Genomic DNA, 25842 nt, shown 5'->3' on the forward strand with positions numbered 1-25842 from the left:
TATATATATATATATTTTTATTATTTTTTATTATACTTTGTCGCTGTCTCCCGCGTTTGCGAGGTAGCGCAAGGAAACAGACGAAAGAAATGGCCCAACCCCCCCCCCCCCATACACATGTATATACATACGTCCACACACGCAAATATACATACCTACACAGCTTTCCATGGTTTACCCCAGACGATTCACATGCCTTGATTCAATCCACTGACAGCACGTCAACCCCGGTATACCACATCGCTCCAATTCACTCTATTCATTGCCCTCCTTTCACCCTCCTGCATGTTCAGGCCACGATCACACAAAATCTTTTTCACTCCATCTTTCCACCTCCAATTTGGTCTCCCTCTTCTCCTTGTTCCCTCCACCTCCGACACATATATCTTCTTGGTCAATCTTTCCTCGCTCATCCTCTCCATGTGCCCAAACCACTTCAAAACACCCTCTTCTGCTCTCTCAACCACGCTCTTTTTATTTCCACACATCTCTCTTACCCTTACGTTACTCACTCGATCAAACCACCTCACACCACACATTGTCCTCAAACATCTCATTTCCAGCACATCCATCCTCCTGCGCACAACTCTATCCATAGCCCACGCCTCGCAACCATACAACATTGTTGGAACCACTATTCCTTCAAACATACCCATTTTTGCTTTCCGAGATAATGTTCTCGACTTCCACACATTCTTCAAGGCCCCCAGGATTTTCGCCCCCTCCCCCACCCTATGATCCACTTCCGCTTCCATGGTTCCATCCGCTGCCAGATCCACTCCCAGATATCTAAAACACTTCACTTCCTCCAGTTTTTCTCCATTCAAACTCACCTTCCAATTGACTTGACCCTCAACCCTACTGTACCTAATAACCTTGCTCTTATTCACATTTACTCTTAACTTTCTTCTTCCACACACTTTTCCAAACTCAGTCACCAGCTTCTGCAGTTTCTCACATGAATCAGCCACCAGCGCTGTATCATCAGCGAACAACAACTGACTCACTTCCCAAGCTCTCTCATCCCCAACAGACTTCATACTTGCCCCTCTTTCCAAAACTCTTGCATTTACCTCCCTAACAACCCCATCCATAAACAAATTAAACAACCATGGAGACATGACACACCCCTGCCGCAAACCTACATTCACTGAGAACCAATCACTTTCCTCTCTTCCTACACGTACACATGCCTTACATCCTCGAAAAAAACTTTTCACTGCTTCTAACAACTTTCCTCCCACACCATATATTCTTAATACCTTCCACAGAGCATCTCTATCAACTCTATCATATGCCTTCTCCAGATCCATAAATGCTACATACAAATCCATTTGCTTTTCTAAGTATTTCTCACATACATTCTTCAAAGCAAACACCTGATCCACACATCCTCTACCACTTCTGAAACCACACTGCTCTTCCCCAATCTGATGCTCTGTACATGCCTTCACCCTCTCAATCAATACCCTCCCATATATATATATATATATATATATATATATATATATATATATATATATATATATGTATGCGTGTGTGTATGTGTGTGTGTGTGTGTGTGTGTACGTAGTTTTACATCGATGGAACACATGATGGCACACACGGGTTGGGGAGGGTGAGGAGGTGGATGAGCGGCTTTTCCTTCAGGTACAACTCTCCATCACACTAGGGTGAGGGAGTGGTGCCAGGGAGACATTCTTCATCACATTAGGGTGAGGGAGTGGTGCCAGGGAGGCACTCTCCCTCACACTAGGGTGAGGGAGTGAGGTGATGGAGCCAGGGAGACACTCTCCACCACACTAGGGTGAGGGAGTGGTGCCAGGGAAGCACTTTCCATCACATTAGGGTGAGGGAGTGAGGTGATGGAGCCAGGGAGACACTCTCCATCACTCTAGGGTGAGGGAGTGGTGCCAGGGAGGCACTCTGCATCACACTAGGGTGAGGGAGTGGTGCCAGGGAGGCACTCTCCATCACACTAGGGTGAGGGAGTGAGGTGGTGGGACCTGGGGAGCCAGACACTAAGGAGGACAACGTCCTCGGCCAATGATCAATATGGTCTCCTCCGATGAACATGTTGGGGTGTTGGGAGCAACACGCAACCCCTCCATCCCTTCCCTCACTCCCTCCTCCTTCCTACACCAATAGCAGCGCTGCAGGTCAGTGTTGGTGACTCATCTCCCTCAGCATCATAATATGGCGTGCCGTGGATCACCTAGTCACCCTTAAAGGCAAGGGAATGATACAACTGGGCGTTGGTGTTAGTTGTATAATTTAACATTCAGTATGAAACAAGCACCATGTGGCTGGCTGGCTGGCTCGCGTACTTCTGAAGGTGGTGTCCTCGACCTGGCTGGCTGGCCAGGGTACTCCTGAAGGTGGTAGTGATGTCCTCCTCGACCCACGAGCCGTGTCTTAGCCAAAGAACTCCCGACTGCTTCTCTCGTCGGTAAAGTCTTCGAAGGTCAGGTCGAGGCCAGGTCTCCCGAAGGAGGTGGTGAAGCCTTGCTGGGCCCTTTGACCTAGCGACCCTCCCTAAGGTTGAGGGTCGTGTCCTTCCCCCTAAGAGGACCTCGAGGGAGACCGTCTCCCTCGTCAGGTCCTCCCGAGTGTCGTCGGAGAAGAAGGTGAAGCCCCCCGACTGCACGGCTGGCCTGATCACGGAGGCCGTCCTTCGTCCAGGCACCCCTGCTCCCGCGAGGTTGGCGGCGACCTGGCTGCCGATGATCAGCTCGGGGGAGTCGTCGAAGATCTCGCGGGTGTCGTCAGAGATGAAGGTGAACCTCCCTGGCTGCACGGCCGGCCTGGTCACGGAAACCCTCCTCGGCACCCCTCCGCCCAAGAACAGCAGCTCGCGGGTGTCGTCGAAGTCCTCGCGGGTGTCGTCGACCACGAAGCGGAAGCTCCCGGGGAAGAGTTGACCCTAAGGGGGTAAACAAGAGAGGAGAAAACTGTCATCGCCGCCCGACCACAAGACTCAGGGCCTCACTGTATAGTGTGCACGAAGGAGGTGGAGATCACAGGAACCAGTGTTCATACGGACGTTGAAACAGTCACTAGTACTCGTATCTCTGCTGCACAATAGCAGTATTTATCTAAAGCTGTCATATGGCGTTCGGAAATAGTGTTCCTATACTGTTTTCTTTATAACTCTCTCTCTCTCTCTCTCTCTCTCTCTCTCTCTCTATATATATATATATATATATATATATATATATATATCTTTTATATATATATATTCGCCATTTCCCGCGATAGCAGGGTAGCGTTAAGAACAGAGGACTGGGCGTTTGAGGAAATATCCTCACCTGGCCCCCTTCTCTGTTCCTTCTTTTGGAAAATTAAAAAAAAAAAAAAGGGGGGAAAGATTTCCAGCCCCCCGCTCCCTCCCCTTTTTGTCGCCTTCTACGACACGCAGGGTAGTCTAACCCCAGACAGTCATCAGTTAAAGAGTCAGTACATGTTAATGTCGTCTGCTGTGATCTTTTGATAAGAAAGCATTACTATTCTCAACATGAGGAGTTGTAAGGATACTGCTCACAGCGTCAAACGAAGTACTGGAAAAAGGAAAAAAATGACGCACTGATATAGATATTGATTATAGTATAGTGATATGAAGGATGTAAATTTTCTTCTATCTATTTTCTTCTATTTTCATCTTTATTCTATCTATTTTCTTCTATCGATAACTCATGAGGTGGGTTAGGATGGCTAGGACTAAAAGTATTTTGGCTCTCGAGAGGAGAAGACTCGCCCAGCCAGTGTCAGTGTGTCGCAGTAGTGAGGTAAACTGCCCACAGACAAGAACTGCTGAGTGTCGTATGCCACGCCAACGGCTGTGTGTGGCAGCCCACGCCAACTGCTGCGTGTGGCAGCCCACGCCAACTGCTGCGTGTGGCAGCCCACGCCAACTGCTGCGTGTGGCAGCCCACGCCAACTGCTGCGTGTGGCAGCCCACGCCAACTGCTGTGGGGAGCAACCCACACCAACTATTGCGTGTGGCAGCCCACGCCAACTGCTGTGGGGAGCAAGCCACACCAATTGCTGTGGGGAGCAACCCACACCAACTATTGCGTGTGGCAGCCCACGGCAACTGCTGTGGGGAGCAAGCCACACCAACTGCTGCGTGTGGCAGCCCACACCAACTGCTGTGGGGAGCAAGCCACACCAACTGCTGCGTGTGGCAACCCACACCAACTGCTGCGTGTGGCAGCCCACGCCAACTGCTGTGGGGAGCAACCCACACCAACTGCTGCGTGTGGCAGTCCACACTCAACTGTTGCGTTTAGCGACCCACATCAACTACTGCCTGTGTCAGCCCACGTCTACTGCAGTGTATAGCAACCCACAGCAACTGTCGCGTGTGGCGGACCACACCAAAATTGCTTGCCACGTTATGTGAAATCTTTCCAGAGGATTTGATATTCCTAGACACACACACACACACACACACAGTTCGATGCACACTTAGAGTGTAGGAGACATTCATCCCAGGCGAACCAAGAGTCGATTATGTGGGGCAGTTTTTAGCCAAATTTTGTCGTAATCACTTGTAGGTAGACTCTCTCTCTCTCTCTCTCTCTCTCTCTCTCTCTCTCTCTCTCTCCTATGTCCGCCGTTGTCGACAAGACGTAGAGGAGCGCGAAAAATTTCGCGTCCATAATAGTCCCTTCTCGTGAATCGATCGGCCCATGAGAAAACAGAGTGGCTACGGTGGCTTGCGACTCTGTATGTCTCCGGAAACCATTGGTAGGTCATCAGAGGAACACACACACACACACACACACACACACACACACACACACACGTATCATTAGCTGCTTCGTGAAGTTCTTGACCTACGCTCCTGGGACGACTACACGAACTTAACCTATGACTGGCAAAAGTGGGCCATCCTAGTGCCTGGGAGGTGGTCACAGGGCTAAACTGTACACTAAGAGACCCCAGGCTGCCAAACTCGTCCCAGAGATGAATCGTCTTTACATCGTCTTACCTGAGACCGAATTAGAGGCTGGGCAGTCGTGCTGGAGACCTGCGCGAATTGGAAAGGCTGCGATGCTGTCTGAAGAGGTCGAATGAACTGCTGTGTGGGGCGCCCCTGGAATGTCTGTGGCCGTGGCGTTGTTGAGAAGACCTGAAACGGCGGTTGGCGGACAGGAGTCTGACCCTGGGTTCGAATGAAAGTCTGACGGTTGGGTCTGCCTTGTGACCCGACCTGGAGACCTGCGGGTTGACCTGCGGACGCCGGGTCCCGCCGTACGCCGAACGTGGCTCGAGATGGCGAACTCTGCGACACGCCGAAGAGACTCAGAGGGTCGTTGTTCAAGAGCACCGGTGTGGCCTGGGCGCTGGCGGGGGCCTGAGCTGGGGCCGGACTCGTAAGCTGCTGCGGAGACAGAGGCTGGAAGACCTGCCTCTGGAAAGTCGGCCTTCCCGCCACGAATCTATTGAGACGAGACGTCGCGAATGGGAACCGTTGAATTGAAGTGAAGCTCTGCTGGCGCCCGAGGGCCCGTCGGCCCCCGATGCTGTTGAAGGTAGTGGGTCGGGAGAAGCCTTGCCTTTTGATCCGGTCCTCGTGGGGCGTCACCTCTTGGGCATCGTCCTCCGTGTGTGTCGTGTGGGTGACTCCATCGTCCTTCTCCTCGGCCGCCACACCCACGACCACCACCAGACATGCCTGACGATACAGGGGGAGAAAAAAAAAGCACGTCAATCATGTTAACGATATCTTTCTTTTTCTTTCGTACTATACGCCATTTCCCGCGTTAGCAAGGTAGTGTTAAGAACAGAGGACTGGGCCTTTGAGGGAATATCCTCACCTGGCCCCCTTCTCTGTTCCTTCTTTTGGAAAAATGAAAAAAAAAGAGAGGGGAGGATTTCCAGCCACCCGCTCCCTCCCCTTTTAGTCGCCTTCTACGACACGCAGGGAATACGTGGGAAGTATTCTTTCTCCCCTAGCCCCAGTGGTACTATATATATATAAATATATATATATATATATATATATATATATATATATATATATATATATATATATATATATATATATATATATATATAATGATAGAAAAATTACATGATTTCTATGGCAAGTTTAAGTCAGTCATTACAGAAACGTTGCTGGATTTTTGGGTTTCGATTTTCTCTTCACGTTTTGGAGGAACGTTCTTTGTCCGTAAGTGGTCATGTGTGTCGTGAGGGCACACACCACACCGGGTGTCGACACTCCCAACCTCTGATCCCAGGCCATGATGTTGCCCTCCCTTGGGGGCCCAAACCCTCCCCATCAGGCAGGTCCTTATCTGAGGTGAAGGCCACGCGGCTCGTGATGCCACAGTGTGGCGGTCGGCTCCTGCAGAAGGCTTCGGGGGTTTTCCTCCGCCTCCTTCTCCTCCTCCAAGCCACATAGGATCTACTCGAACACACTGGTATACCAGGGATGGCCCATGATCGCGCAGTTAACTAATATAAGGACGAAATCACACTCCTTGTCCAGGATCTACTTGGCCCCCTCACCCCAAGTCTCGCACCTGCATTATGCAACAGCATCGTCAAGAAACAGCTGCCCCATAAAGTGTGCAGCAGCTGCTCCATAGAGTGAGCAACAGCTGCCCCATAAAGTGAGCAACAGCTGCCCCGTAAAGTGAGCAACAGCTGCCCCATAAAGTAAGCAACAGCTGCCCCATAAAGTGTGCAACAGCTGCTCCATAAAGTGAGCAACAGCTGCTCCATAAAGTAAGCAACAGCTGCCCCATAAAGGGAGCAACAGCTGCCCCGTAAAGTGAGCAACAGCTGCCCCATAAAGTAAGCAACAGCTGCCCCATAAAGTGTGCAACAGCTGCTCCATAAAGTGAGCAACAGCTGCTCCATAAAGTAAGCAACAGCTGCCCCATAAAGTGTGCAACAGCTGCTCCATAAAGTGAGCAACAGCTGCCCCATAAAGTAAGCAACAGCTGCCCCATAAAGGGAGCAACAGCTGCCCCGTAAAGTGAGCAACAGCTGCCCCATAAAGTGAGCAACAGCTGCCCCATAAAGTGAGCAACAGCTGCCCCATAAAGTGAGCAACAGCTGCCCCATAAAGGGAGCAACAGCTGCCCCATTAAGATAGGCAACATCTTCAAGACACAGCTGATATTCACCTTCACAGCTGATGGTGTCAATAGTGTGTGTGTGTGTATCCTTACACTCGTCAGACACGCCAAGATTGTGTATGTGTTGGCCTCAGATACGGTCCGACCACCGTGCCTCCACTATGGAGTGAACCACACCAAAAGGGATTCCTGATTTCCATTGGACACCAGGATGTCTGGAGCTCATCTGGACCCCAGGATGCTTGTATTCCACCTGGCCCCTAGGCTACTTGGCTTCCCACCTGGACCCCAGGTTACTTGGCTTCCCACCTGGACCCCAGGTTACTTGGCTTCCCACCTGGACCTCAGGCTACTTGGCTTCCACCTGGACCTCAGTCTACTTGACTTCCACCGATGAATGCGACGTAGAAGGAGAATCTGTACTTCTCTATCGAGTTCGTCTGCAAATTCTAGCACGCTTGCCTTAGTCCAGTAAACAGGCGATATGTCGTACATTTCTTTATTCATTGCCTCACAAGGCAACTTGGCACAAAGATTCGTGGTCTCCAGTACTGTGTGGAGACTCATGGTCTCCAGTACTGTGTGGAGACTGATGGTCTCCAGTACTGTGTGGAGACTGATGGTCTTCAGTACTGTGTGGAGACTCACGGTCTCCAGTACTGTGTGGAGACTCATGGTCTCCAGTACTGTGTGGAGACTGATGGTCTCCAGTACTGTGTGGAGACTCATGGTCTCCAGTACTGTGTGGAGACTCATGGTCTCCAGTACTGTGTGGAGACTGATGGTCTCCAGTACTATGTGGAGACTGATGGTCTCCAGTACTGTGTGGAGACTGATGGTCTCCAGTACTGTGTGGAGACTCATGGTCTCCAGTATCGTCTGGAGACTGATGGTTTCCAGTACCGTGTGGAGACTGATGGTCTCCAGTACTGTGTGGAGACTCATGGTCTCCAGTACTGTGTGGAGACTGATGGTCTCCAGTACTGTGTGGAGACTGATGGTCTTCAGTACTGTGTGGAGACTCACGGTCTCCAGTACTATGTGGAGACTCATGGTCTCCAGTACTGTGTGGAGACTGATGGTCTCCAGTACTGTGTGGAGACTCATGGTCTCCAGTACTGTGTGGAGACTCATGGTCTCCAGTACTGTGTGGAGACTGATGGTCTCCAGTACTATGTGGAGACTGATGGTCTCCAGTACTGTGTGGAGACTCATGGTCTCCAGTACTGCGTGGAGACTCATGGTCTCCAGTATCGTCTGGAGACTGATGGTTTCCAGTACCGTGTGGAGACTGATGGTCTCCAGTACTGTGTGGAGACTCATGGTTCTCCAGTACTGTGTGGAGACTCATGGTCTCCAGTACCGTGTGGAAACTCACCGTCTCCACAAACACAGGGAGACTCACGCCCCGCGAGGAGACAATGGAGAGAGATACCTCACGAATCAGTAGATTTCAAATCCTTGGAAGATACGATCTTCTTCTTCTTCTTCTTCTTCTTCTTCTTCTTCGACTTGGCAGGGAGTGACGTAACTCCTTCTCCCGGAGGAAACTTTCACCCACGCGCGTGCGCTGGCCCTTCCTCCTCCTCCTCCCTCTCCCGGCAGCAGGTTGGGTGGACGCCTGGCCTCGCTCCGGCATTACTCACACATGGCGGACCTGTGCCCCCTTTCTCACACACTCACACACACACGCTTCCCGCGAACTGCGACAAAAACTGGACCCTCCTCACCGAGATCGGCCGTTGCACGGGTTGGTTCCACGGGGGTCAGTCACACGAGCCAGTGTGTGGGTGTGTGTGTGTGTGTGTGGATCCTTTGTGGGAGGTGGGATGACTTTGTTCAGTGCCTCGACCCCATCCTCTTACCTCACCCCTCCAGACCCACCACTAGGTAATGCTGGCCCACCCTTTTCCCTCCAGACCCACCACTAGGTAAAGCTGCCCCACCGTTTTCCCCCCAGACCTACCTACCACTAGGTAAAAGTGGCCCACCGTTTTCCCAAGACCCACCACTAGGTAAAGGTGGCCCACCCTCTTCCCTCCAGACCCCCACTAGGTAATACTACCCCAACCTTTTCTCCCAGACTCACCACTAGGTAATGCTACCCCACCCTTTTCCCCCAGACTTACCACTAGGTAATGCTACCCCACCCTTTTCGCCCAAACCCACCACTAGGTAATGCTGGCCCACCGTCTTCCCCAGACCCAGCACCAGGTATTGGTGGCCGTAGTCGACAAACGATGACCCACTGTGTTCCTCAGAAATAAAATGTTTGAGGACAATGTGTGGTGTGAGGTGGTTTGATCGAGTAAGTATTGAAAGGGCAAGAGAGATGTGTGGTAATGAAAAGAGTGTGGTTGAGAGAGCAGAAAAGGGTGTATTGAAATGGTTTGGTCACATGAAAAGAATCAAGTGAGGAAAGATTGACCAAGAGGATATATGTGTCAGAGGTGGAGGGAACAAGGAGAAGCGGGAGACCAGATTGGAGGTGGAAGGATGGAGTGCACATGAAAGATATTTAGCGATCAGGTCCTGAACACATAGGAGGGTGAAAGGCGTGCATGGGAGAGAGTGAATTGGAACTATGTGGTATACATGTGTCCACGTACCGTCAGTGGAGTGAACCAGGGCATGAGAAGCGCCCGGGGGAAACCATGAAAAGGTCTGTGGGGGCCTGGTTGTGGACAGGTCTGTGGTTTCGATGCATAACACATGACAGCTAGAGAATGGATGCGAGCGGATGTGGCCTCTCCTTCGTCTTTCTCCGGCGCTGCCTCGCTAACGCTGGAAACGGCGGTCAAGCGCAGGGGGGGAAAAAAAAAAGGGAAGCATATGTATTAAGGTTAGAAGGATGTGTGTGTGAGTGTTGGTAGAGGCCACGGGTGCTCCTGGGAGAGGACCTTGACCGTGCCAGGATGGAAGCAGCCAGCAACAGGGCCAGCGAGGGAGTGACTGCCTCTGAGGAAGCTACGAAACCTTGGTCTGTTATCCTCACCGCTAGCCGACCAGGGCGCCACCCACCACCACCTCCTCCTCCTCCTCCTGCAAGTACTGTACTCACAACGCCCTGTGGTCATCCAGTTCACCCAGAGGATGAGGAAGCATCAGGGCGACCAGCACTGGTACACACACACACGGGCGCAGGTCTGACTGTGGTTTGGTGATCTGCCATACTCATGATGAATTGCCATACTCATGATGATCTGCCATACTCATGATGAATTGCCATACTCATGATGATCTGCCATACTCATGATGATCTATCATACTCATGAAGGATCCGAATGACGTATAACTGTGGGGTGTCGGTGCTCGCCCCTGTATCGTGGGCTGGACTCGTGTGTGTGTGTGTGTGTGTGTGTGTGTGTGTGAATCTAGGTTAGTCGCTGGCTGGCTTGAGAGTCTAGGCTGTAGGGGGAAAGTACAGAGGTTTGTCCACCTGGTTTCGGTCATGGGGATTGGGGTATGATGAGACGACAGTACATGGCGAGGGGGAACACGACCCCTCCGTCATGCCTAGTGAGAAATACAAGAACACGATAAATTCCCGAGTTCACTTTCGTGTAATAATCACATCAGAGGAGAGACAAGAGAGAAATATAACAGTCATTCGATATACAACGAAGAGACGTAGCTAGGACGCCATCTGGTAAACAGTTGACTATTGATAATGATCATTTAATGGCGATATACCGATTAGAAGCAATATCGTCTCGTATGGAAGGGAAATCTTTTGTTTGCCATTGTCGGCAATAGCCGGCAACAATCCATCCAGGTTCCAGTTAGCCTAATTGTGTAGGAACATTTCCGTATGTCGGCAGGGAACAGCATTTTCGAGGGTTAGTTTACAGTTCGTTTTTTTTTGCAGGCTTCCTCTGTATTATTGGCCAGTGGGTCAGTAGCCACGTTAACATATCGACGTAATCTCAAAAGACTTTATCAAACCCAGTCGACTGCCTTCGCATTTCATAGGTTTTTTTTCAAGTACTGATAACCGACATTGGATGCTTCCCTCTCCAGGTTTGTTTACTATTTTTTTCAAGAAAAATCCATTGTACTGACATAACAAGATCTGTCCTTACTGACACAATATTGATATCCCGTCGAAAGGAAAATTTGTTGAGGGCATTCGAAATGATATGGTCGTTCAACAGTGAGATAAAGAGGGGTGTCGTGAGCGTTGCGAAGTGTGAGATGGAGACAGGTCTCCTCAGAAGGAATTGAACAAGAAAAGGCATTAGCATGGCTTCTGGTCCTGCTGTGGTCTGTTGTGGTCTGTGGTGTCAGACCTCCCGAATGCCAGTTCACAGACCAGCTGGAGAGTGCCACAGTCAAGTGAGTATCAGTGGGAGTGGTGTACCTACGAGTACATACGACGGGATTTTGCCTTTAGACAGGGGTTGGTACCGCGTAGCGCTCACCGCTGGAAAGTCTAGAATTGCCAGAGAACGAATCGTGTGTGAGTTACGTGTTGGTCAGGTGTTGTGTGCGTGTGTGAGAGATGAGAGGGACTTGTTTTGCTTGTGGGCTGAGTGCCAGCTGTCCCCCTTTGTGGTTGTAATTCAGAGAGGGAAGGTAGCCACTTGGGCCAAAAGGAATGACACTGAACTGGGGGAAATGCTGGCTCACTGTGCTGCCGTCGCTCAAACTCCCCCCTCCCGATCTGGGGTAAACCTCTGGGAACATGGTGGTAGTACACTGCCCACCAGCGAGCGAGGCGAGTGTAATGGCAAAAACCAGAGCTGCCATTAACCCCGGCACTGTTGTAAGAAGATCCGCGCGCGCGCCTTGAAGTCATTTCCAAAACATGGACGATGGCTGTGGTTTGCTGATTGATATTCTCAGATGTTCCGTCTTGTGTTTGATCAAAGTTTTTTTTTATCGCGAGAGACCAAGAAGTTGTCTCTGGACGCCACAGGAGGATGAAATGGGAGACCCGTTTGGGTCCCGAAGGCTGTAGTGGAGCCCACACCACACACTGGATCCAGAAATTCAGAGGAGAGTATTTTGGATGAGTCTTAGCTCACCCGTGGCCAGTGAGGGAGGCTGGGTGGCGGGTGTGATCGCTGCCTTCACCTCTGGGGATGCCAGCCACACACCCCTCTCCTTCCCTTGTCAGGTCGTACCCAGCCCCATGGGTCGTGAGTCAGGTCGCACCCATCCCCATGGGTCGTGAGTCGGGTCGTACCCATTCCCATGGGTCGTGAGTCGGGTCGTACCCAGCCCCATGGGTCGTGAGTCAGGTCGTACCCATCCCCATGGGTCGCGAGTCAGGTCGTACCCATCCCCATGGGTCGCGAGTCAGGTCGTACCCATCCCCATGGGTCTTGAGTCAGGTCGTACCCATCCCCATGGGTCGTGAGTCGGGTCTCACCCATCCCCATGGGTCGTGAGTCGGGTCGTACCCAGCCCCATGGGTCGTGAGTCAGGTCGTACCCATCCCCATGGGTCGCGAGTCAGGTCGTACCCATCCCCATGGGTCGTGAGTCAGGTCGTACCCACAGCACCCACCGCCCAGGACGTACGAGCAGGCATGGGAAGGACCCACCAAGACTCACACAGCTGTGGTGAACTCTAGTCAGTGGCCACAGCTGTGGTGAACTCTGGCCAGTGGGCCACAGCTGTGGTGAACTCTGGCCAGTAGGCCACAGCTGTGGTGGACTCTGGCCAGTGGGCCACAGCTGTGGTGAACTCTGGCCAGTGGCCCACAGCTGTGGTGAACTCTGGCCAGTGGCCCACAGCTGTTGGTGAACTCTGGCCAGTGGCCCACAGCTGTGGTGAACTCTGGTCAGTGGCCACAGCTGTGGTGAACTCTGGCCAGTGGCCCACAGCTGTGGTGAATTCTGGCCAGTGGGCCACAGCTGTGGTGAACTCTGGTCAGTGGCCCACAGCTGTGGTGAACTCTGGTCAGTGGCCCACAGCTGTGGTGAACTCTGGCCAGTGGGCCACAGCTGTGGTGAACTCTGGCCAGTGGCCCACAGCTGTGGTGAACTCTGGCCAGTGGCCCACAGCTCATGGAGACATGGGCAGCCAACAGGGAAAGGATTGGCCCGCTGGCCTGTACTGTACACATTGTTGCCATGAGCAACGACCCTTGACAGAGACTCTCTCTCTCTCTCTCTCTCTCTCTCTCTCTCTCTCTCTCTCTCTCTCTCTCTCGATGGAGATCAGCACTTCAGAGGCTGTCGTGTTCCCACTCCATCGTCCCAGGCCGCCCGAGAGAGAGAGAGAGAGAGAGAGAGAGAGAGAGAGAGAGAGAGAGAGAGAGAGAGAGAGAGAGAGAGAGAGAGAGAGAGAGAGACCCCCTTCTGGCAAGACTATGGTTGAAATGGCGAAGTCAAGCATCCACTTCGACGCTTCCCGGTCCCACGGGGGACACATAGCCTCCTGAAGGAACCACCTGGCTCACGCACCACCTGGCTCACAGACCACTTGGCTCACGCACCGCCTGGCTCACAGACCACCTGGCTCACCCACCACCTGGCTCACCCACCACCTGGCTCACCCGTTACTTACCTCACCCACCACCTGGCTCACCCGTTACTTAGCTCACCCATTACTTAGCTCACCCACTACCTGGCTCACCCGTTACCAAGCTCACCCGTTACTTAGCTCACCCACCACCTGGCTCACCCGTTACTTAGCTCACCTATTACTTAGCTCACCCACTACCTGGCTCACCCGTTACTTGGCTCACCCGTTACTTAGGTCACCCACCACCTGGCTCACCCGTTACCAAGCTCACCCACCACCTGGCTCACCCGTTACATGGCTCACCCGTTATTTAGCTCACCCACCACCTGGCTCACCCGTTACTTAGCTCACCCACCACCTGGCTCACCCGTTACTTAGCTCACCCAACACCTGGCTCACCCGTTACTTAGCTCACCCACCACCTGGCTCACCCGTTACTTAGCTCACCCACCACCTGGCACACAGGGGGGATCAGAGTCAGAGCGGACGGGAGAAAGTGGGGAGGTCGGCTCCTTGCAACATGGCCTCGTCTCCTGGGGGTCGGCTGGCAGACAGAAAAACCTGGACATTGCTGGGGGACGACACAAAACCATCGGGAAATACCTCGGCTGCCATAAGGACGGTTCCTAATCTGTCATTCACGAGGCCAGCGACCTTAAATGAATCACTGTAGCTGCGGAGTTTGAGACGCTCCCTGTCCCGTATTCCAGATTCCGGCAAGAAAGAGGAGAGACCTGAAGGAAAAATGCAACTTGGGAGTCGGTAAATGGATGATAGATTGTTCACGTCGACACCACAGAGAGAGAGAGAGAGAGAGAGAGAGAGAGAGAGAGAGAGAGAGAGAGAGAGAGAGAGAGAGACATGGGGAGATAATGCTCCCGCTTATGGTTGTTGTTTTGTTTTGTTTTGTTTTGTTTTCATCTCTTCTCACAAGACACGGAAGAGTGAGATGGTCTCCCAGGAGACGACAAGAGCACCCAGACCGTCACCATAACACCGACGTCCATCCGAAGCTGGAAAGAAGGGAAGGTAGACACTTGGAGTCACTGTTAGAAATGTCATTTTTAAGTGGAATAGATACTGGCATGGAGAGCTACTCTCTCTCTCTCTCTCGCCGCACAGGTTAGACCCCCAGAGTCCAGCCTGCGACACCTGCTGGTTCCTCCTGACCCTAGAGGACCTGGTAGATCTGCCGAAGATGGTCCAAACGCAAGGCGACAAAGGGCGTCTCGTCTACCAAAAACCTCAGCTACAGGGACGACACACGCCCAGTGTGTGTATATATATTGGAAAAGATCACAATTTTGCGCGTGATCAAGATATTCCTATGAGTCCACGGGGAAAGTGAAACACGATAATGTTCCCAAGTGCACTTTCGTGTAATAATCACATCCTCAGGGGAGACACAAGAGAGAAATATAAGTCAGTTGATACACATCGAAGAGACGAAGCTAGGACGCCATTTGGTAAACATGTGATTGTCCAAAACATATATATATATATATATATATATATATATATATATATATATATATATATATATATATATATATATATATATATTATATATATATATATATATATATATATATATATATATATATATATATATATATATATATATATATATATATAACCTTGCTTACATATATATATATATATATATATATATATATATATATATATATATATATATATATATATATATATAACCTTGCTTACGGTCTAGAGATACAAGGAGAGACATGCTACATCCTCCAAGTTTCGAGGTCGACTGGATAATCACTGTCTTGTCTTGTGCTTGGAAACGAGAGGGAACCCATCACCGAGATGTTAGACAAGACTTTGAAAGCAGACGAGACGAGGATGAACACCTGAGTGAGGGCTGAGGGTGGCACCAGCCAAGCCTAACACCTTAGTGAGGTGACAGTGTTTACAAAAGACGTTATTAAGAACTGTTAAAAAAAAAGAAATGCTTAATGGATGAGGCTAAGAGACGGGTCTCCTCCTCATACACACACACACACACACACACACACACACACACACACACACACCACATAAATAAGTGGTAGTACTACCATGTATGCCCAAGATCAACGTACTTATATTGAAAAGTCACCTTTGGGGAGGCTGTATCACTAGGGGGGGTATAGCCTCGTCTAAGAACTCTATCCATCTATCTATCTATTTATCTGCCTGTCTATATATCTACCTATCTCTGCCTGTCTGTGTATCTTTCTATCTGTGTATCTTTCTATCTATCTGTCTCTGTCTATCCCTCACGCAAGCCAAGAGAGCGAGTATTGCACTCAAGATCATACAAAGATTTTATTTATAGGTGTGTCAGTAACAACAGCACTCAACACTCAACAGGCTTTTGTTTTCTTATTTTTTCTATCCTCAGTGTTTGTGTTTTTACCCTTAAAAGCATCGAGTAGAATTTTGAGACAAAGACACTTAGGACGTACGCGATAGTAGAAGTTATCCTCACAAGTAAAAAAAAAAAAAAAACACGGATCGTTTCAACCCCGCGAGACACCACGACATTGCCAACCCGGTAACGTACATTTTCAATTAATATCTCCACAAGACGAGAGATGTAGTCTCTCAAGACTGGAGGAGACTGGCAGACGTCACTCCTATATTTAGAAAAAAAAAGGCCATGAAATGACTAGTAATATGAGCCTAACATTAATATGTAAACTTATGGAGTCGATTATTTTGAGATGGAATCGTCGTCTGCCTGGGACAACCCAGTCTGAGCACTAATAAATGGCTTTGGTCACTTTGGTGTTTGTGGGGTACCCCAGGGTTCCGTCCTGGGACCTAGACTTCTCATTAGTCATGTTGATGATGTTGATGTAAGGCTGGATGGATAACCTGTATCGTCCAGATGTGCAGAGGACACAAAAGATAGGCAGTGTCATAGTTACTGAAGAGGATAGGCTAAGATTACAAGAGGCTATAGATTAAAGAGCTCAATGGTCTAAAAAAAAAAATGGCAAATGCCATTTGACGTCTATAAATGTCAGCTGTGGCAAATAGGAAACCTGAACATGAAATTCGATTTTGAACTGATGGGCCACAGCATGGACATTTCTTAGGATCTTGGAGTCACTGTCTCCAATGACTTCAAATTCTCCCAGCACTGTAGTGATGATGGCAGAAAGGAAATACGATGTTAGGATGTATTAACAGGAGTTTTGTTCGTATACTTCAGTCTGGTTAGACCCCCACCTCGAATATGCAGTGCAGTTCTGGGCCTCAGACCTAAGTAAGGATCGCCTTGAATTAGAAGCAATGCAACGAAGAGCATCTAAGTTGATCCCTTCCTTTCGTAACATGTCATATGAAACCAGACTGCGAGAATTGAATTTATTCTCTTTCAGCAAGAGGTGGCGCCAAAGCAAGTTATTAGAATGTTTTAAGATATCTAAAGAATTCAGTAAAGTCGAGAATGAACATTTCTTTACGGTCTCGCCATTGCTACCAGTGAGAGGAATGGATTAAAGTTTAGAGGTCACCGAGTTCAATCTGGATCGCACGAAATATTTCCTAACCAGCGACATTATCGACGCGTGGAATAAGCTCCCAGAAAATGAGAAACGCTTACATAACACGTTCATAGTTAGCCTTGATTATATACTGTCATTCCGGTTTTGAATTATAATTCTTTCGACCAGTCATCATAACGCAGTGATATATCGCGCTACCAGAATTCTCAACCACACTGATCTCGGCTAGGCTAGGCTGCGCCCTCATCACAACATGGATTAACTTTTGCAGTTTGCTTGGTTGGAGCTCAAAGTTTATCCTTATTATTACCCTTATACCTAGAAATAAAGCGATGTATGACTTTGGTAATGGGGTGCACGACCTATTCACGTTCAGTCTTACTTCTGATTTTCCTCTGGAAGTTTCCATTTGGGCATAATCCTGCAAGGTATTATTTTTCCCTACCTTTTTCCCGTCCGGCATGCTATGGGAGGGAGTGGATGGTGGGGAGGGAGCGAGTCTTTGGATTGCTCTTCTTTCCCTCTGCTGCTTTTTAGGGTGGTACTATTTCAGTGGTGTTTAGGCCAGACCACCTCCCTTGGGTCTGTGTGGTCTCTCTCTCTCTCTCTCTCTCTCTCTCTCTCTCTCTCTCTCTCTCTCTCTCTCTCTCTCTCTCTCTCTCTAAGTGGTAGGCAGCCACCGACCAGGGAGGTACTTCCCGCCCGGGTATCGGGAGGGGTCAGGAATGGCTGTGCAGTGAGTGAGTGAGTTTGCACTTCATTTGCTGTCAAGTTCACTCCTTTAGCCCTCGTAGCTGCATTTCCTTCCTTCCACACCCACATAAGGGCAGCTGGTTCCCAGTCCGCGAACACATACAGTCGCTCCATCTCGTGTATAACGCATGAATATGGACAGTATAGTGTTCGTGTTAGACAGGAACCAATTCCTGTCTTCGCTTTCTTCCTTCATATGTCTGACTTCAGCCACACTGCTGACTGGAACAAAGCCTAGAAAAATGTATCCTGTCTTGCTACAATCTAGCATTATTAAACATCGCTCCCTAAGTGTAGCGGTTAGCGTTCCTGGGCATGACGCATTCACGGGCCCCTGCCTAGGGTCGAGCGCATAGGTTCGAATTCTAGTGGCGGCAGTCGGTCTGCAGTCAGCCCAGCTGTTCGTCCACCCCTTGGGGTTGGTCGGTAAATTGGGTATTATATATATATATGTATATATATATATATATATATATATATATATATATATATATATATATATTTATTTATTTATTTTGCTTTGTCGCTGTCTCCCGCGTTAGCGAGGTAGCGCAAGGAAACAGACGAAAGAAATGGCCTAACCCACCCACATACACATGTATATACATACACGTCCACACACGCAAATATACATACCCATACATCTCAATGTACACATATATATACACACACAGACACATACATATATACACATGCACACAATTCACACTGCCTGCCTTTATTCATTCCCATCGCCACCTCGCCACACATGGAATAACATATATATATATATATATATATATATATATATATATATATATATATATATATATATATATATATATATATATGTATATATATATATATATATATATATATATATATATATATATATATATATATATATATAATCTGAACATCTGCTAGGTATTGTGTAAATTGGATCCTTTCATAATCCACAGAATGATCAACATGTACAAGTGTATGAGCTAACCCATAACCGGTCCCCTGCCTTTGCTGGTCACATTCCTTACTTGACCTTCCCACCCGACCCTCACATGACGAGGATGTCCGCCTCACATGTCATATAAATATATATATATATATATATATATATTTTTTTTTTCCAAAAGAAGGAACAGAGAAGAGGGCCAGGTGAGGATATTCCCTCAAAGGCCCAGTCCTCTGTTCTTAACGCTACCTCGCTATCGCGGGAAATAGCGAATAGTATGAAAAAAAAAAAAAAAAAAAAAATATATATATATATATATATATATATATATATATATATATATATATATATATATATATATATATATATATATATATATATATTCGTGTTTTTATTTTCCTTGTTTGCCAAATGGCATCCTAGCTACGTCTCTTCGATGTGTATCAACTGACTTATATTTCTCTCTTGTATCTCGCCTGATGATGTGATTATTACACGAAAGGGCACTTGGGAACTTATCGTGTTTCATTTTCCCGTGGACTGATAGGATATATATATATATATATATATATATATATATATATATATATATATATATATATATATATGATAGAGTTGATAGAGATGCTCTGTGGAAGGTATTAAGAATATATGGTGTGGGAGGCAAGTTGTTAGAAGCAGTGAAAAGTTTTTATCGAGGATGTAAGGCATGTGTACGTGTAGGAAGAGAGGAAAGTGATTGGTTCTCAGTGAATGTAGGTTTGCGGCAGGGGTGTGTGATGTCTCCATGGTTGTTTAATTTGTTTATGGATGGGGTTGTAAGGGAGGTAAATGCAAGAGTCCTGGAAAGAGGGGCAAGTATGAAGTCTGTTGGGGATGAGAGAGCTTGGGAAGTGAGTCAGTTGTTGTTCGCTGATGATACAGCGCTGGTGGCTGATTCATGTGAGAAACTGCAGAAGCTGGTGACTGAGTTTGGTAAAGTGTGTGGAAGAAGAAAGTTGAGAGTAAATGTGAATAAGAGCAAGGTTATTAGGTACAGTAGGGGTGAGGGTCAAGTCAATTGGGAGGTGAGTTTGAATGGAGAAAAACTGGAGGAAGTGAAGTGTTTTAGATATCTGGGAGTGGATCTGTCAGCGGATGGAACCATGGAAGCGGAAGTGGATCATAGGGTGGGGGAGGGGGCGAAAATTTTGGGAGCCTTGAAAAATGTGTGGAAGTCGAGAACACTATCTCGGAAAGCAAAAATGGGTATGTTTGAGGGAATAGTGGTTCCAACAATGTTGTATGGTTGCGAGGCGTGGGCTATGGATAGAGATGTGCGCAGGAGGATGGATGTGCTGGAAATGAGATGTTTGAGGACAATGTGTGGTGTGAGGTGGTTTGATCGAGTAAGTAACGTAAGGGTAAGAGAGATGTGTGGAAATAAAAAGAGCGTGGTTGAGAGAGCAGAAGAGGGTGTTTTGAAATGGTTTGGGCACATGGAGAGAATGAGTGAGGAGAGATTGACCAAGAGGATATATGTGTCGGAGGTGGAGGGAACGAGGAGAAGAGGGAGACCAAATTGGAGGTGGAAAGATGGAGTGAAAAAGATTTTGTGTGATCGGGGCCTGAACATGCAGGAGGGTGAAAGGAGGGCAAGAAATAGAGTGAATTGGAGTCATGTGGTATACAGGGGTTGACGTGCTGTCAGTGGATTGAAGCAAGGCATGTGAAGCGTCGGGGTAAACCATGGAAAGCTGTGTAGGTATGTATATTTGCGTGTGTGGACGTGTGTATGTACATGTGTATGGGGGGGGGGTTGGGCCATTTCTTTCGTCTGTTTCCTTGCGCTACCTCGCAAACGCGGGAGACAGCGACAAAGTATAAAAAAAAAAAAAAAAATATATATATATATATATATATATATATATATATATATATATATATATATATTATCCCTGGGGATAGGGGATTAAGAATACATCCCACGTATTCCCTGCGTGTCGTAGAAGGCGACTAAAAGGGGAGGGAGCGGGGGGCTGGAAATCCTCCCCTCTCTCTCTTTTTTTTTTTTTTAATTTTTCAAAAGAAGGAACAGAGGGGGCCAGGTGAGGATATTCCAAAAAAGGCCCAGTCCTCTGTTCTTAACGCTACCTCGCTATCGCGGGAAATGGCGAATAGTATAAAAAAAAAAAAAAATATATATATATATATATATATATATATATATATATATATATTTTTTTTTTTTTCTTTCTTTCAAACTATTCGCCATTTCCCGCATTAGCGAGGTAGCGTTAAGAACAGAGGACTGAGCCTTTGAGGGACTACCCTCACCTGGCCGAATTCTCTGTTCCTTCTTTTGGAAAATTAAAAAAAAAAAAAAACGAGAGGGGAGGATTTCCAGCCCCCCGCTCCCTCCCCTTTTAGTCGCCTTCTACGACACGCAGGGAATACGTGGGAAGTATTCTTGCTCCCCTATCCCCAGGGATAATATATATATATATATATATATATATATATATATATATATATATATATATATATACACACACACACACACACACACACACACACACACACACAACTGACATGACAAGTACAGCTTGAAACACACATTAGCATAACCAGTACGACCTAGTGTGTGGACCAGTCAAACTGGTCGTTTTTTCTCCCCTGAACTCCCACGGCGAGCGTGTGTAGCCCATCCCCTGGCTCAGTTTTTTTTTTTTTAAAGGCGCGACCTTATCTTGCGCGTAGCGAGGAGGCGGACGACCCAGGCAGGCTTTGGTCGCCAGCAAGCGGCGCAGTTTTTTTTAAAGGCGCGTAGCGAGGAAACGGACGACCCAGGCTTTGGTCGCCAGCGAGCGGGGTCCACGACCCACGACGGCCTTGGCAACGAAGCGGGTCCTGACGAAGGCGTTCAGATAGAACATCTGGAGAACACGAAGATGGGACGGGTTGAACTTTTATGGTGGCATTGTGTCTCGAATCGGCCAAAAGAAGAGGCTCAGCTATTAAAAAAAAAGCTAAACGTTGAGTTACGGGGCCTGGAGGAGCTGTGTGTGACAATGGGTATGATCAAGTGCATATACACGGTGTGGTAGTGGGGAAGGGGGTTGATGAAATAGACGTAATTGTCCATTCTTCTTTTTCTTTTTGGTCAACCAAAGTTAACGTATATGAGACGGGACGGGTATTGAACGGCCAAAGCTAACACGAACGCGTTGGGACGATTGCCGAACAGACAGAGCTAAGACGAACGCGTTGGGACGATCTCTCAGCAACCAAAGCTAACACGAACGCGTTGGGACGATTGCCGAACAGACAAAGCTAACAAGAACGCGTTGGGACGATTGCCGAACAGACAGAGCTAACACGAACGCGTTGGGACGATCTCTCAGCAACCAAAGCTAACACGAACGCGTTGGGACGATTGCCGAACAGACAAAGCTAACAAGAACGCGTTGGGACGATTGCCGAACAAAGCTAACACGAACGCGTTGGGACGATCTCTCAGCAACCAAAGCTAACACGAACGCGTTGGGACGATTGCCGAACAGACAAAGCTAACACGAACGCGGTATAAGACATTTCCTGATCATCAAAAGCTAAAACGAACGCGTTGGGACGATTACTAACCAGCCAAAGCTAACACGAACGCGTTGGGACGATGACTGACCAGCCAAAGCTAAGACGAATCGCGTATTTGGGACGATACCTCAAAGCGAACCAACCACGAACGCAGTGCGACGACGACGCGTCCTGGTCAGACCAAACTGCTAACACTAACGCCACTCTGCGACACGAACCCCCTCCCCCCCCCCCGCCCTCCTTCGTAACGAAGAGATTTCGAACGCCGGGTGCCCGAGTGCCTGGCAGCTCAACGCTAACCAACAGGGCGCGCCGAACTGGGACAGACAAGCTAAGCTCAGCGTTCACGTTGCGTAAAGTTTGACTGTATTAGCCGCCCTGGTGGTCATATTATTTTTCCCCCCGTCGCCCTGGTGGTCATATTATTTTCCCCCCCGTCGCCCTGGTGGTCATATTATTTTTCCCCCCGTCGCCCTGGTGGTCATATTATTTTTCCCCCCGTCGCCTTGGTGGTCATATTATTTTTCCCCCCTGTCGCCCTGGTGGTCATATTATTTTTCCCCCCGTCGCCCTGGTGGTCATATTATTTTTCCCCCCGTCGCCTTGGTGGTCCTATTATTTTTCCTTCCCCCGGCCACACCACCAGCAATGCGCTCGCGAAACTGGTTTCTCTTTGACACATATATACTTTGTTTGGGGTGGGGGGGGAGGAGGAGGGGGGGGGGTGAAATGGAGGTGGGGAGGGGAGAAGAGGGGAAAAAGAGGGGGAGGTGAGGGGAGGTCGTCCGTCGTCGTCTTACTTAATCGCGTGCAGTTATGACGTACCGATTAACTAACCCCCCCTCACCGACGCGTCGGCTGGGGGGGGGGTGACCTTCGACCTTAAACCTGGAGAGGGGGTCAGGTCAGGTCAGGTCTGGCTGGGGGGGTTTCCGATCGAGGGGTCGTAAAGTCGTGGTCATGGGGTCGTACCGATGGGCTCGAGGGACGTAGAGTCGCGGTCAAGGGTCGTATCTACGGGTTCGAGGGTCGTAAAGTCGTGGTTATGGGGTCGTACCGATGGGCTCGAGGGTCGTAAAGTCGTGGTCAAGGGGTCGTACCGACGTGTTCTAGGGTCGTAAAGTCGTGGTCAAGGGTCATACCGATGGGCCCGAAGGTCGTAGAGTCGTGGTCATGGGTCGTGCCGATGGGCTCGAGGGTCGTAGAGTCGCGGTCAGGGGTCGTAGTGACGTGCTCGAGGGTCGTAAAGTCGTGGTCAGGGGGTCGTACCGATGGGATCGAGAGTCGTAAAGTCGTGGTCAGGGGGTCGTACCGATGAGCTCGAGGGACGTAGAGTCGTGGTCAGGGGTCGTACCGATAGGCTCGAGGGACGTAGAGTCGCGGTCAAGGGTCGTATCTACGGGTTCGAGGGTCGAAAAGTCGTGTTTATGGGGTCGTACCGATGGGCTCGAGGCTCGTAAAGTCGTGGTCAGGGGGTCGTATCCACGTGTTCGAGGGTCGTAAAGTCGTGGTCAGGGGGTCGTATCCACGTGTTCGAGGGTCGTAAAGTCGCGGTCATGGGGTCGTACCGACGCGTTCGAGGGTCGTGTCGGTACACTGACGTGCTCGAGGGTCGTACACCGATGTCATAAATATGTCGTAACCCGACGTCAGATACGGGTCGCAAAGTCGTACTTCAGGGTCGTATACTGATCTCGCCTCAGGGTCTCTGTGAGGTAGTCGTGATGTCCGTGATGTCACTGCACACTGCCAGGGGTCCCCTCTGAGGTAGTCCTGATGTCCGTGATGTCACTGGACACTGTCAGGGGTCCCCTCTGAGGTAGTCCTGATGTCCGTGATGTCACTGGACACTGTCAGGGGTCCCCTCTGAGGTAGTCCTGATGTCCGTGATGTCACTGCCCACTATCAGAGGTCCACTCTGAGGTAGTCCTGATGTCCGTGATGTCACTGTATGCTGTCAGGGTCCCTTGGTCATTCTTGATGTCTTCGATGTCTCTTTAAACTGTCAGGGGTCCCTCTGAGGTAGTCCTGATGTCCTTGATGTCACTGCACACCTGCATGATGTCACTGTCAGGCTGCCTTTGGGGCAGTCCGGACGTCCACGATGTCACTGTTCACTGCCAGGGGTTTCTCTCTCTCTCTCTCTCTCTCTCTCTCTCTCTCTCTCTCTCTCTCTCTCTCTCTCTCTCTCTCTCTCTCTCTCTAAGGTAGTTTTGACGTCTGTGATGTCACTATACTCACTCAAGGTCTCCCTGAGGTAGTCTTGACGTCCACGATGTCACTGTTCACTGCCAGTGTCTTTCTGAGGCCATCTCGAAGTCCGTGATGTCACCGTACACTCTCAGTGTCTCTCTGAGGCCATCTCGAAGTCCATGATGTCACCGTACACTCTCAGTGTCTCTCTGAGGCCATCTCGAAGTCCGTGATGTCACCGTACACTCTCAGTGTCTCTCTGAGGCCATCTCGAAGTCCTTGATGTCACCGTACACTCTCATGGTCTCTCTGAGGCCATCTCGAAGTCCATGATGTCACCGCAGACTCTCAGGGTCCCTCCTGAGTCAGTCCTGACGTCCACGGACGTCCCCCGGGGCACCGTCAGTGTCCGGCAGAGTCGTGGGCGTCTTGACGTCGCCTGGCTTGACGTCGCCTGGCTGGACGGAAAAAAATAAAAGGGGGAAGGGCGAATGGCACTCACCACCAGCACCAGTATACAAGAGGCGGACGCCATTACCCGGACGCACTGCGCCTCCCCGGCCGTGCCCTCCGCTATATAGCCTCCGATTACACTCTCTCTCTCTCTCTCTCTCTCTCTCTCTCTCTCTCTCTCTCTCTCTCTCTCTCTCTCTCTCTCTCTCTCTCTCTCTCACACACACGGGGGTCAGCTGGCTCCTCCCTGGGGGATCCGATGGCCACACCCACTCAGTGAGGGAGGGAGGGAGGGAAATGGCAAAGAGCGCGCGGGCGACCGCGCGCGCCCTTTTGGAGGTTATTCCGTCGACTCCTCCTCCCTCCCTCCCTCACCGTTCCTCCTCCTCTTAGGCCATCCCTGTGTGTGTGTGTGTGTGTGTGTGTGTTGGCGGAGACCCAGCCACCTGCCCTGTGTTACAACAGCTGTGCCGGTGTTATGATAACGGTGTGGTTAGCGTCGTGTTATGGAATGTGCTAAAGTTTCTTTTGTGTGTGTGTGTGTGTGTGTGTTGTGATGTTCGGTGTTGTACGTACATGGTGCTGGGTGTTTAGGCGGGTGTTATGCTGGTGATAGTCGTGTTGTGCAGGTGTAAGTGCTATGCTTGGTGTGTTATGCTGGTGATAGCCGTCTTGTGCAGGTGTAAGTGCTATGGCTGCTGTGTTATGCTGGTGATAGCCGTGTTGTGCAGGTGTAAGTGCTATGCCTGGTGTGTTATGCTGGTGATAGCCGTGTTGTGCAGGTGTAAGTGCTATGGCTGCTGTGTTATGCTGGTGATAGCCGTGTTGTGCAGGTGTAAGTGCTATGCTTGGT

The 25842-nt window shown here is 49.4% G+C and overlaps 2 protein-coding genes across 2 annotated transcripts in view; one reads left to right on the forward strand and one right to left on the reverse strand.

The window, feature by feature from the left end:
• Positions 1-25842, forward strand: part of LOC139750403 (retinol dehydrogenase 12-like) — a 367894-nt gene that overhangs the window by 263087 nt on the left and 78965 nt on the right. The window lies entirely within an intron of this gene.
• LOC139750120 (uncharacterized) lies at positions 2255-25100 on the reverse strand. The gene is made up of 3 exons (XM_071664459.1): positions 25039-25100; positions 4994-5680; positions 2255-2923 (listed from the first exon to the last, which is right to left on the reverse strand). The coding sequence occupies exons 1-3, from the start codon at positions 25069-25071 to the stop codon at positions 2282-2284; spliced, it is 1362 nt and encodes a 453-aa protein (XP_071520560.1). The 5' UTR covers positions 25072-25100; the 3' UTR covers positions 2255-2281.

This window comes from Panulirus ornatus, chromosome 9, assembly GCF_036320965.1.
Source record: "Panulirus ornatus isolate Po-2019 chromosome 9, ASM3632096v1, whole genome shotgun sequence".
Lineage (NCBI taxonomy): Eukaryota > Metazoa > Arthropoda > Malacostraca > Decapoda > Palinuridae > Panulirus > Panulirus ornatus.